This window comes from Lagenorhynchus albirostris, chromosome 8 (genome assembly GCF_949774975.1).
Source record: "Lagenorhynchus albirostris chromosome 8, mLagAlb1.1, whole genome shotgun sequence".
Taxonomy (NCBI): Eukaryota; Metazoa; Chordata; class Mammalia; order Artiodactyla; family Delphinidae; genus Lagenorhynchus; species Lagenorhynchus albirostris.
The window spans coordinates 26,971,967-26,985,935 of record NC_083102.1 but is presented as its reverse complement, the minus strand read 5'-3'; the positions used below and the strand labels follow the sequence as shown (position 1 = coordinate 26,985,935).

Here is a 13,969-nt window from a genome sequence, read left to right as displayed (position 1 = left end):
AAAGAAAACGTATCGATAGGAACTTTCAGCATTTCTGAACATTAAGAGCCAAAAGTACAAGCCAAGAAACTCACCTTTAGGGAGAGGGTCTCCCGTCTTGCCGAGCATTAGGCTGAAGTAGTTATTACTTACAAGTGGAGTTAGGAGGTCTCTGATCGCTGCCTACAAATATTATTTATTGAAATACCAGGTGTGCTGGCAGGGCTGGCAGTGCTGATTTTTGGAGATGCTGATGAGTTTTGCTGTTGTTGAGTCTTCGTTAACACGAAGACACTTGCTGATGAACAGTTGCCTGTATTTAAGAAGGCAAATTCTGGCTATGGGATAATGTTAGAGATTTTTTCCACTTAACTTTAGACGATAATAAAGTCCCAAACTCGTTGACCTGGCCCTTCAAACAAAAAATATTCAACATCGATATGCAGCTATCAGGTGCCAGACATGACGGTGGTGGCTACAAAAAAAAAAAAAGAGTTGCAGGGGAGGCTAGTTTCTGCCTAGCTCTACCTCCTCCCCACCTCTATACCAAAGAATGCCCTGTTTTTGTTACGTTTTTGTTTTCATACTCCTGTGCGTTTGCTCCGGAGGTTGCCCTCTCTGCCAGGAAATCTCTTTAGGGCTCCTGTGCCTTCTCTGACTGCACCCACGTGGGCTGCCTTGCTTCTCCATCTGTATTTATTCCACGGCTCTTGTCTTGCTAGCTAGCACCTTGGCGAAGCTGTCACTGCACTGTGTTACTGTCAGCTGTCTGCCTCTCTCCCGGGAGTATGAGCCCCTGAGGGCAGGGACTAGATCAATTTCTATTTATCTGTTTAGAATCCTAGCTTCCAGCACAGTACCTAGCCACACAGCAGGTATTTGGTAAATGGGTGTTGAGTAAAGAAACAAATAATAGCATTTTTGAGAGGAAACTAAAGGGAAAAAAAGGTTGAAAGAAAAAAAAAAACTGTTTTCACCAAAAAGGGAATTGCTGATGTCCTGGGAAATAGTGTGTATCAGATTGACAATCAAGAAGCATGAAAAGAATTCTCTCCAAGATAGAGAATTTTTTAAAGAGAAAATGCAAATCTGCAGATGGCTGATAGTATTGTGGACTCTAAAAAGCAATTCTACTCAAAAACACAGTGTGATCAGGTAAAAATCCCAAAACAGAAAATGCTGGTGCTAGGAGCACACATGAATGGGAATTTTTTCCCTCAGTGTAGACAAGGTTGCAAAGAAATCTAAATTATTCATCATACTTAGGTCTGGCCAGGGTTAGGCAGTGATGTTTAATTACTCAGCAGAATTTTATCCAATGGATTTAAAGTTTCTGGAGAAAACGTAAAGAGGGATCCAGTGAACTAAGCTCATCCAGGAGTTGTGATTATTATCGTAATCAGAGTGATTTGTAACATATATATTAGAATATCTGAGTGACCATTGTTCTTAAGGTAGTGTCTTGAGAGGCCATAATTCTTTTTTTTTTTTTTTTTTTGTGGTACACGGGCCTCTCACTGTTGTGGCCTCTCCCGTTGCGGAGCACAGGCTCCGAATGCGCAGGCTCAGCGGCCATGGCTCACGGGCCCAGCCGCTCCGCGGCATGTGGGATCTTCCCGGACCGGGGCACGAACCCGCGTCCCCTGCATCGGCAGGCGGACTCTCAACCACCGCGCCACCAGGGAAGCCCAAGAGGCCATAATTCTTTTCAGTGATGCTGGCACTGAGAAGAACACTTTAATGTCTCCTCTTCCAGAGCTATTTTCAGAGTCATTCATGGGCCACCCAAGATTTGGAAGAAGAAACTTACATGAGACCATATTTATTCTGGGTTGTTCCAATGAGAAAACTAAAATATATGTGTAGTGATTTTTCAAGAGATCAGTTTCGACACAATAGAAAAAAGAATTTTCTAACGATTTGAGCCATCCTCCAGTGGAGTGAATTTTTGGTAATGTACAGTTTTCACTGAAAGTGTTCAAGCAAACACTAGATGACCATTTATAGAAGTGATAGGGGATTGATGTGTTTCAAAGTCCCTTAAAAAGCTGAGAATCTGTGATTCCAAGGATATCTGAGTCATTAGTTTATAGTCACGTTAGTTGTGTATTATAATCTGCATCAAGCCCTCACTTCTCCAGGTCTGTGCTCATATGTCACCATATTAAAACAGAGATCTTTCCTACATGAAATGTTACTCTCACAATCTTCTTCCTTCCCATTTACCCTGATTTATTTCTCTCCATTGAGCTTCTGTCTGATATGTTCTGTATTTACTTGTTTATTTACATATTGTCTGTCTCCCCCAACAAGACTATAAACTCCACAAAGGAAGGGACTTTGCTGTTTTTCTTCAGTGCTCTAACTCCAGCTCTTAAATTAGAATCTGACACACAGTGTATGTTCAGTAAGTTGTCGAATAAAAATAATACTGAAATATTACAGGAAAGTTATAAACACGAGAGAAAGAATAAAACACAATTTCATTTTTTGGTACATAATTGCATCTCTCTAAATTTGTGTACTGGTCAACATAGCATATGGGCCTAATACAAAATTGTTGAAGAAATGAACCTGTACTATTATTTTAATGTATTTTTTCATCTTTTTTTCCAAAAAACACATAGGTTTTTACATAGTTGTAATCATCATTTTTTAACCTAAAATGTCATTATTCAGCCAGATAACTCATCTTATTCACCAGATTTGGATATAATAATTTGATGTCATTTCCAAAAATCAAACCCATTTTCACATTAAAAAGATGTGTCACCACTAAGACTACACAAAGGTATATGCTAGAAGCCACAAAAAAAACAATGAACTCAGCATTTCTAATATCATAATCATCTCTCTCACTAGTATCATTGAAAAGAGTCATAGTTATTTTGGGAGGCAGACTACCACAATGAGTTAAGGTCATAAGTAGTTAGCCAAAACATTCTTGCAAAAAAAAAAAAAAAGTTGGAGGACTTCCACTTTCTGGTTTCAATACATACTACAAAGCTATAGTAATTATGCCTAGGTGGTATTGTCATAAGAAAATAGACTTACAGATCTATAGAACATAATTGACTGACCAGAAATAAACCCTTACATTTGTGGCCAATTAATTTTTCACAAAGGCACCAGTGCAATTCAATAGGAGAAGGCCTAGTCCTCAAAAAAAAAAAAAAACGAAGACAATTGAACATCTGTATATACAAAGATGAATTTAGACCATCACCTTACATATATGCAAATATTAAGTCAAAATGAGTAATAGACTTAAATATAAAAATCAAAAACTATAAAACTTAGAAGAAAACATGAGTTAGTCTCTCAGACCTTGTGTTAGGAAAAGATTCCTTAGTTATAATACCAAAAGCTCAAGCAATAGAAGAAGAAATTGAGAAACTAGACTTCATCAAAATTAAAAACATTTGCTTTTCAAAAGACACCAACAGACAATTCACAGAATGGGAGAAAAATCTGCAAATCATATATCTGATAAAGTACAGAATATACAAAGGACTCTTATAACTCAGTAATAAGAAGATAACCCAGTTTAAAACTGAGCATAAGATTTGAATGAATATTTTACCAAAGTAGATATAAGATGACCAATAAACACATGAAATGGTGCTCAGTGCCATTAGTTATTTGAGGAACGAAATTTAAAACTATAATGAGCTACCATTTCACAGGCACTAAAATAGCTATAATCAGAAAGAAGAGCAATGACAAATTAGAATGTGGAGAAACTGGAACTCTCATCATTGCTGGTGGGAAAGTAAATTGGTGCAGCGGTTTTGGAAAATAATTAGTTTCATGAAAAGTTAAACGTAAATTTACCGTATAACTCAGCAGCTCCACTACTGCATACCTACCCAAGAGAAATGAAAACACATGTCTACACAAAGACTTTCACATTAAGTGTTCGTAGCAACATTATTTATAACTACCCAAACCTGGAAACAACCCAAATATTCACCGACTGCTGAATGCATAAACAAAATAACATAATTATACTTGTGTTGATAAATGTATATTTCTGTGCATATACATTTTAACCGATGTTTATATATCTCTATGCTAAAATGATATATTTATGAAGCCCTGTAAACTATGTATATATTTCATCACATTCATAAGAATATGGGCACATATATAATTTCAAATTAGCATCTCTTCAGTTTTCAACCCAGATGCAAATCTAGTTGCAAATTTCTAGCTCCACCACTTCTTAGCTCTGTGGTCATGAGCTAGTTACTTAACCTCTCTGAATCTGTACTAGTAAAATATGGGTAATAGTGTACACCTTCCAGGACTGTGGGATTAAATGAGATAAAATGTATAAAGGGCTCAGCACTAGGCTGGCACGGTGTCAGTCCTTAATAAATCACACCCAGTATTATTATTTGTCTTTTTGGAGTTTTAGTTGCAAATCTAGTTGTTTACTAATATTCAGGGGTGAGAAGAAGGAAGCCATTTTGTGCAGAGGAGAGAGCTACATCTCTCCTTCTAGCTGTCCAACTTTTTCACTTAATTTCTCAGAGCCTCAGTTGCCAAAATCTGTAAAGGAGGATAATGTAAGTCATCTCACAGGACTTATGATCAGGAAAATTACATTCAAGTGCTTTGCAAACTGCAAAATGCAAGGTAAATAGGAAAGTGCTATATTATTATAGCCTTCTGTTCCCATCAACGCCACCCACAATATGTTTTTAGGAGAACCAGAATAACTAGAGGGATGTGCAGTCATTTCTTATCCTGGGAGATTATAAGGAAAGAATCTTTTTATGACAGTGGTGGTGGTAGCGAGGCATTTTCAAAATAAATGTTACCCCCTTGTTGTCTGAATACAAAGCAAGAACTGGGCTACTCCCTATCTGAAGCACTGTCTGCCTGTCCTCATGAGCTATCAGGCTCAGCTAAATATGTCCCTGGCCAGTATGTGAATAATCCCCACTGGTTCCGAGACCTCCATCCACCACCGATGTGACATTCTTTGTGTTCAAATGTCTAGCTGACGTCTGATGCTTAAAACAGCCTATGTCTTCACCCCTCTCTGCATTGTCACAGCCTGTACCACCACTCTTAAAAGGCTATCGCAGGCACTCCAGGCACCAGTTGCTAACCAGCCTACCCACTTGTTTCCCCTGCCTGCTGCTGGCTGCCTTGAATGCCTCGTGCTCCGAGCTCCTTGTGGGTCTGACAGAACAGGGACCATGTCTACCTTCGGCTACAGGAGAGGACTTAGCAAATACGAATCCATCGATGAGGATGAACTCCTGGCTTCCCTGACAGCCGAGGAGCTGAAGGAGCTAGAGAGGGAGCTGGAAGATATTGAACCTGATCGCAGCCTTCCCGTGGGGATGAGGCAAAAGAGCCTGACCGAGAAAACACCCACGGGGACATTCAGCAGAGAGGCACTGATGGCCTACTGGGAAAAGGAGTCCCAGAAACTCTTGGAGCAGGAGAGGCTGGGGGAGTGTGGAAAGGTAGGCTCTCAGATTTTTTTTTCTTTAGCTGCTCCCACGGCTCTACCCCGAACCCAGGAAGCTGTTTTTTCTAACTTTTCAGCCCTCCTCACTTTTCTTTTCTTATAACCCACTTGTAGCTGCTATTGAAAATCTTCTCAGGCTGAAATAGTCATCTGACTTTTATGGCCACCCAATGGATTATATGTAAAATTCTTAGTTGGGTTCCCATGATTGACAAGGATGGGATCTTCAAGAAGAAAATAATTCACAAGCAAAGCATGGGTTGAAATATTTTGCCAAACATAAGTCTCATTTGAGTTATAAGTTGGGGATGCGGCATAATAGAAATGTAGATGTATTTATATATGTGTATAGATATGTGTGTGTGTGTATAGATAGTGGTTAACTAAATTTATTTTCTTCTATAAAGACGAAAGGGTGTACTCTGGTTGCTTGGACTCTGATGGTGACTATAGTAAAAATAATTCTTTTTTTTCCAACAACAGAAAGTGTGGGTTGGTGAGAAGTATATGGGGCAGAGAGTCAGGGGACCTTATTTCTACTCCCTGCTCTGTGCCTAACTTTTAAGATCTTAAACAGATAGTCGCTTCTGCAGGGTTCTTTTTCCCATCTGTCGATGGAGGACATTGGATCCAGTGTTTCTTTTGTGAATCAAACACCCTTTTGAGATTTTGATAACTTATGGACCTTCTAGAGAAAATGAACGTGTGCTTGTGTAAACATACACAAATTTTACATAGAATTTCAAAATGATGACACACATCCTGAAACCCACCTAAGGACCCCAGTTAAGCATGCCTGCGTAGATGATCTTTAAGATTCTGTTCTATTTTATAATGGTGATTCTAAGGCCAGGAAATGTGCTTATATTAGAGGTCAGACTTATTAAGCTCTTGTTCTCTGACCTGTAAACAGTTACTTTGAATTTGCCAAATGAATCATTCACAGAAGGAAGTTCAAAAAACTAGGCTCTGGGAAAATATTGTAGTAATGACAATAAGAATGTCAAAATAACAAATTCCTGAATTTGTGGAAGAACACTGGTCAGGAGCGACAGTTTAATACCTCTGTGCTCCACTGGAATCATCTCAAACCAAAATGGCCCAAAGCCAATGGTGAGACTTCCACGGTACTAATCTAGGCGCTGTTAGATGATCTTGATGATAGGGTGTGTTGGCCACATTTTTAGCAAGATATGTGTGAGTCTTGTCCATGTCAATCATCGCAGGAAGGGCCACTGGGATCAGGCCAGGAGCTGCCAAGGCCACGGTGGCCGCCTGCAATGAGGGGCTGAAGGAGTGGGGTGGTGGTGAGAAGGAAGGATACACATGATGGGCCAGGATTGGGGTTGGTCAGTTCTTCCACAACCATGATTTTCAGAGGTCTTTTTTTCTTTTTTTTTCTGATGTGGAAATGTGTGTCCAAAATCTGATCAAATATAAGTATGACATTTTCCTAACAGTTCTTAAAGATGTTCCTTAATAAAAAGATTAAAATTGCCTCATAATGTCCAGGACAGATAGCCATTGGAGCAATGACCAAGCAAAGGCATTTTAATGGCATAATGTCTTGAGCTCAGTGGAAAACAAAGGGCAAAGCCTGTTGTCAGCTGTTGCTGAAACCCACTAGCTCCTGCCAAAGGTTTTGCTGATCCCTGATCCCTGCCAATAGCTTATCAGCTCAATTAGAGAGGCTTTATGTTGATGAACTTTGATTCCTTTCTCAGCTAGTTAACTTTTCTCCCGCTACTCTTTCCCTGCTGGCTAGTTGTCTCTGGAGTCACAAGGAGCGCTGAGCAGAAGCTTGCCAGTGGAGGGTGTCGATCCATTTCCACTCCAGGAAAAAGCTCAAAGCAGCTGACTGGTGGGTAGGAGGGGGAGGGGGACGGCAGCGTAAGCGAAGAGCAGCCCGGTACGGACCATGAGAAGGAGACCATTATTAGGCTCCTCCTGGCTCTGTAAACGCTTATGAAAATCCTGTTCAACCCCTAGGGAATGACAGCCTCTGCCCAGCGGGACTCACACAAACTTATCCTGCATTAAACAGCTCCGAGGGGCCTTGCCGACCCAAAGATGTAGTTCCCCTAGCTTGAGTGTCTGCCGGGCTTCAGGCATAGGTGCCAATGAGTACGTTCATTTTATTTCACTGAATTCTTACCTTCTGGACATGAGAACTGAGACTAGGAGAGGTGAAGAAACTCATTTGAGATAAACAGCGTCTAGCTGAAATTCAAACCAAGTTCTGTTGGCACAAAGACTGTGATTCTCAGAATGTGGGTATATCAGCATCACCTGGGATCTTCTCAGAACTCCTAATTCTAGGACTCCCCCAGACCTGCTGAATGAGCAACTCTGGGAATGGGGCCCAGCACTGTAGCCTCACAAGCCCTCTGGGTGGTTATGACACACACTGGTTCGAGAACCGCTCAACTCTACTGCAGTTTCTTTGAGACTCCTCTCCACAGAGGTTTAGTGATTTGTCTAAGATCAACCCGCTCTTTATGCGTAGAACCAGAACCAGAACGGAACCAAGCCTCCTTTTTCATGTAATGGTGCCAGGGAGGTAATGAGGAGAAATGGTTAGACACCCTCTTCTTTTTGCCTAATTTATGCCCTAAGTGTACCAACATCGCCCCCCAGCACCTCATGCCCCCCCCCATCTTCCCACCCCTATATTCCTGCAAGGATCTGGGTTAACTACAGAGCAGTGGCAGATAGGTGATCTGGAACAGTGCAGTCAGTACAAATGCCAGAATAATTTTGAGACTAGGCAATGATTGTTTTTATATCCTCCTTCCTCCCCCTCTAGACACCTTTCTCCCTTCTGCTGTTCTTCTCTTAGATGTCCCCCACCCAGGATGACTAACCGTCTCAGATTGTCTGGGACTATCTAGATTTTAGAACTAAAAATGCTGCTTCCTGGGATACCTTTCAGTCCTGGGCAAACCAGGACGGTCGGTCACCTTCCCCCGACCCCAGCCCCATCAGTACTTTTCTCCTAGGCCTTGTCCCTTCTCTCAGCGGCTGTTAAAACCAATGTCAATTTAGAGCCATTCCGTTAACAAATGTTATTGAGTCCCTACTACGTGCTGAGCACTGTGCAAGGTGAACAAAACAGACATGATCCTTCTCCTTACCCCACAAGCAGTCTTTTGAGAAAAATGACAAATCATTAAATAGGTACTTTATTGGAGGAAGTACAACACTGTGGGAACACGTCACAAGGATAATTTAAGGCGGTGTCAAAGACATTTCTGGAGGAAATGTCATTTAGATGTTACAGGACAACTCATTGCTGGATTACAGTTTCGCATATGACCTCTCCAGATACATTTAAGGGGAAAACCTCTCTTGCAGATAAAGCCTGAAGTTCTTTTAAAAACTAGAGGTTATAATTTAATGGTGGTATGACAGGCAGTATACCTTGAATTTTGTGACAGGTCCCTTTCTTCCAAATACTGAAACAGCTAAAAACATATACTTACAACACACACACACACACACACACACACACACACACACACGCACACACACACTGTATCACTCTCCCTCCTCCTCCTGAATAAGTGAGTAAAAAATCAAGACTGGAGGAGGCAACCGAGGAGCGGCCCCTTCCCCAGGCCATCGCGTGGTGCCTGCCACTCCAAGCAAGTGGATAACTGGAGGCTATTTTGTGATAGCAACTGGGCAAGCAAACCTGGAGACCAGCACAGTGTTTTCCAAAGCTCATTCCATACGCCTCGGCCTGGAGTCAAAAACATTTCCAGTGTGGAGGGAAGAATCAAGGCTTTGGGGACAGGAAAGCGACTCAGGACTTTAGAGAAAATAACGGACTAAAAAGATCGCATTAGAGAAAATCGGACTCTGTCAGCAAGTTCGAGATTTTTATTTTATCAGAAAAGGTAGCAAGAAAAAGAGAGATGGGGTCACCTGAGCTTCTCAGTACAAAGAGTTTTGTAAACAGGAAAGACAAAGATGGAATGAAATTGTGTTGGCCTGAAAGTCTCTCAGAATTAACACCTGGTAACTAATTTAAGACCATCAGGCTGAGGCAGTGGCTTGCTTCAAGATTTTCTACTGTTCTCTGCTGTTCCACATTACTGTTGGAATCTAGCTGGTGCCAAGGGCGATTATCTTTCCCATCTCGTGTCTCCTGCAGTCCTGTCTCATTTAACCCTGTGATAACGCGAGATTTCAAGCTGATTTGCTGAAAAGGGTGACCTGATTGAGTTTCTGCAGAGAGCTGGGTTTTGACCTGCTGCTGCCCTGAACAAGCAGCCCTGCCCCCTCAGCTTCTTTCCCCAGAGAAAGGATGGAGACAGCCTCAGCTTTCAGGCGCTGTGGAGTCTCTGAGTCCCTGTCCCAGGCTCTACCCCAGAGGGACATGCCCCGCCTCTGTCTACACTGAGACAGGACAGGGCAGAGGGCTCTGGGCTCCTGTCACATAGGCTATAGGAGGCAAATTGGGGGAAGAATTTTTGAACATTGAGAAAGGGAACCCATGCACCTGTTGTATATTTTCGTTGTCACTCGTATGTTTGGGATGGAGAAATGAGGAAGGACAGAGGGGTGATTCCCTAAGGGACAGTTGAATTTGCTAAACTGTAATAGACTAGGAGTCAAGTAGTTCAGAAGAGGTAGTCAAGAGAATAAAAACTTTATCAAGGGCTTTCCAGAGCAGAAGTTCCGACACATCTGTTCCAACTGGTAAGATGATAGCAAACTTTTATTCAATAAACTGAATTCTGCATATTTATTTTGCAGAAAACAAAAGAAACGTTTGTAGAAAAAGCTGTTGGGCTATGCAAGGAAATATTAACCTTGGTCACCCAAACTAGAGAGCTCAGAAGGTGGAGATGAACTTTTTTGTCTTATATACTTCCGTGTTACTTGCTGTGTGTTACTTTTTAAAAAGTTTATTGAGATGTAACTGACATATCACATTGTATGAGTTTTAGATGGACAACATGATGATTTGATCCATGTATGTATCGCAAAACCATGTGTTACTTTCGTAAATTTTAAAAATGTGCTTAGAAATGACAAACTTAATGAGGATACCATGCTCTTTAGGGTGCAGAAGAAGACAAAGAGGAGAGTGAGGAAGAGCTTATCTTTACTGAAAGTAACAGTGAGGTTTCTGAAGAGGTGTATACGGAAGAGGAGGCCGAGGACGAGGACGAGGACGAGGACGAGGAGGAAGAGGACTGCGAAGGAGAGGAAAGAACAATTGAAAATGAGAAAGGGATGAATGGATCTGTACATTACAGTAGTGTCAATTCTGACAACTCGAGGCCAGAGACATTTAAAAGCCAAATTGAAAACATACATCTGACCAACGGCCACAGCGGAAGGAACACAGAGTCCCCGGCTGCCATCCACCCCTGTGGAAACCCTACGGTGATCGAGGATGCTCTGGAAAAGATGAAAAACAACGACCCTGACACCACGGAAGTCAATCTGAACAATATCGAGAACATCACGTCGCAGACCCTCATCCGTTTCGCGGAGGCCCTCAAGGCCAACACGGTGGTGAAGACCTTCAGTCTGGCCAACACACGCGCCGACGACAGCGTGGCCACCGCCATTGCGGAAATGCTGCGAGTCAACCGCCACATCACCAGCGTCAACATCGAGTCCAACTTCATCACGGGCAAGGGCATCCTGGCCATCATGAGGGCTCTGCAGCACAACACCGTGCTCACCGAGCTGCGCTTCCACAACCAAAGGCACATCATGGGCAGCCAGGTGGAGATGGAGATCGTCAAGCTGCTGAGGGAGAACACCACGCTGCTGAGGCTGGGTTACCATTTCGAGCTCCCAGGACCAAGAATGAGCATGACCAGCCTCTTGACCAGAAACATGGATAAACAGCGGCAGAAGCGGATGCAGGAGCAAAAGCAGCAGGAGGGGTACGATGGGGGAGCCAACCTTAGGACCAAAGTCTGGCGAAGAGGGACGCCCGGCTCTTCACCTCACGCATCCCCCAGGCACTCTCCCCGCTCATCCCCCAAACTCCCCAGGCAAGTCCAAAGCGTGAGGAGCCGTCCTCCATCGCCGGTGGCCCCGCCCCCTCCACCGCCCCCTCTTCCTCCCCAAAGGCTGCCGCCCCCCCCTCCTCCACCGCCACCCCCTCCGCCCCCAGAGAAGAAGCTCATCACGCGGAACATCGCAGAAGTCATCAAACAGCAGGAGAGTGCCCAGCGGGCCTTACAAAACGGACAGAAAAAGAAAAAAGGGAAAAAGGCTAAGAAACAGCCAAACAGTAGCCTAAAGGAAATTAGAAATTCCCTGAGGTCAGTGCAGGAGAAGAAAATGGAAGACACTTCCCGACCTTCTACCCCACAGAGATCAGCTCATGAGAATCTCATGGAAGCTATTCGGGGCAGCAGCATGAGACAGCTAAGGCGCGTAAGTAACCCGAGGGCAGACCCTGGGGCACAGACCTCGTAAAGGAGCCGGCCTCCACCGCACAAGGGTACCAAAGTCGCCTCTCAAATACTTAATCAATATTTTAAATGTTTTAGTATGCCAGAGCAGGCTACCACATTTGGAGCTTCAGAAGCAGGTCACCAGATAGCACATTTCCATTTGAGAGATGTGCCTGGTCCACCTTCTTGGCATCTCAGTCTTTTAAGGGCCAGGCTCATCTTAAGATACTTCAATCTAAAAAAAAAATCCCGATTTCCTTAATAAGAAAATCAGGGCATTATCATCTACATTCCAGAACAGATTCATCACTTGTCAAAAATTTTACCACAGAGTTGCAAGTGATTTCAAACCTACTTTATAATATAAAATTTGAGTACCAACGGGCAATAATCTATATCTGAGTTCTTCCTGGAGAATACTGCTAAAGTCATACTCTACAGATATTTTTTTCACTTTATCATTTGTACTGTTTTTATTGAAAGAAAATCCCCTATTTTTGTAGGTGGAAGTTCCAGAAGCTCTGCGATAAAAACCCGATCTTTAGAAGAGGATGCAGAATTATTCAGTGGTATTAGATAAAATGCATTGTGAAACGTTTCTAAAATACCTTCTTTAATTTGAAATGTTCTCTGACTTTAAAAGTAGCCTCACCCATTAATTCCAAAGAGAATTTGAAGAAACTATCACCATGTTTCTTCTGTAAATATGAAAATAAACTTCTTTTTTATGTCATGAGATTTGTATTGGCAAGAAGCAGTTTATTTAAACATGCTCTGGCTGTGTTGGTAATTCTGAGCTGTAAAGAGTTAATGAAATGTGCTGTTATTTTTGTAATCCCAATAAATTTGGATTGAAGTTTTTCGGTTTTTTTTTAAACAAACTAATTTTTTTTTGTAAATTGATATTCACATCTGTCAGGTGTGTTTGTAACCTTGCTAAATATTAAAAATATTACATTCTCAGCCCCCCCAAAAGGTTTGAGTCCTTAGCATTTGCCTTTGTTTTCTCATGTCTAAGAAAATCTGATCGGAGCTCTCTCTAAAGGTCTGGAATCAAGAACCTTCTTAAAAGTCTTTTTGGTAGTGAGATAAAAGCTTGGGAAATGACCCCAAAGTGACCATTATCATCTTAGATGCATGGATGTTGGACCCAGGATGGCAGCTGACACTCCCATATTTCCATAAGGCTGATAGGTACCCAGAAGTCATTCAATCATTTATAATTAAAACCAACTATTTCTGGAAGAAAAAAAAAAAACAGTTGAAAGTTAGAAATCTCTTGGTAGGGCTTCCCTGGTGGCGCAGTGGTTGAGAGTCCGCCTGCCGATGCAGGGGACACGGGTTCGTGCCCCGGTCCGGGAGGATCCCACATGCTGCAGAGCGGCTGGGCCCGTGAGCCATGGCCGCTGAGCCTGCGTGTCCGGAGCCTGTGCTCAGCAACGGGAGAGGCCACAACAGTGACAGGCCCGCGTACCTAAAAAAAAAGAGAGGAAAAAAAAAAAAAAGAAATCTCTTGGTAGAGAGGAACTAAGTGCTAAGGGAACGTCTGGAAGATAGGGGCTCCCCTGAATTCAGAGCTATCTTGAGACTGATGCTAAAGGTTCACCGTTCAAGTCTCCTTTAAGCTCTCCCTGGATGAGCTTTAGTTTAATGGGTCTCAGCCTTTTTGTGCTCTGAATACATAGTGATGATGTCAGAGTCCACCACACACATCCAGGGACAAGGGTACATGTATCTGCAATCATTCTACCCCACCTCCCTCTCACTCAAGAAAGATCTGAATTCAGATAGAGAAAGACCTATCAGAGAGTCCCCTCATTCCACCCTAGCGTTCCTCTCCAATTTATGAAAGCTATAAATCTCCTCTGAAGTCCTTTGTATTATCTATGATTAGCAATGTTTCCCTTGTGTCCTACAGAGTATGACAGTGGTCCTGGCGAGCTCCCTGGGCCACCCGTTTAATAACTGTTTCCTGACTTTGTGTAGGGAGTGACTGACATTTTCAGAACTAAGTTGTGTAGTTTTCACAGCAACATTAAAAGGTGGTCTCCCCAGTTAGTCCATGAGGAAACCC

The 13,969-nt window shown here is 42.6% G+C and overlaps 1 protein-coding gene across 2 annotated transcripts; it reads left to right on the top strand.

Moving 5' to 3' along the window:
- Positions 1 to 5,073: 5,073 nt before the first annotated feature.
- LMOD2 (leiomodin 2) lies at positions 5,074 to 13,153 on the top strand. 2 transcript variants are annotated; one of them, XM_060156777.1, is made up of 3 exons: positions 5,074 to 5,462; positions 10,538 to 11,871; positions 12,399 to 13,153. In XM_060156777.1, the coding sequence occupies exons 1-3, from the start codon at positions 5,190 to 5,192 to the stop codon at positions 12,469 to 12,471; spliced, it is 1,680 nt and encodes a 559-aa protein (XP_060012760.1). In that variant the 5' UTR covers positions 5,074 to 5,189; the 3' UTR covers positions 12,472 to 13,153. The 2 variants fall into 2 exon arrangements, with proteins under 2 accessions (XP_060012760.1, XP_060012761.1); XM_060156778.1 differs by having other exon boundaries at positions 5,075 to 5,462; positions 10,538 to 11,875.
- Positions 13,154 to 13,969: the final 816 nt, after the last annotated feature.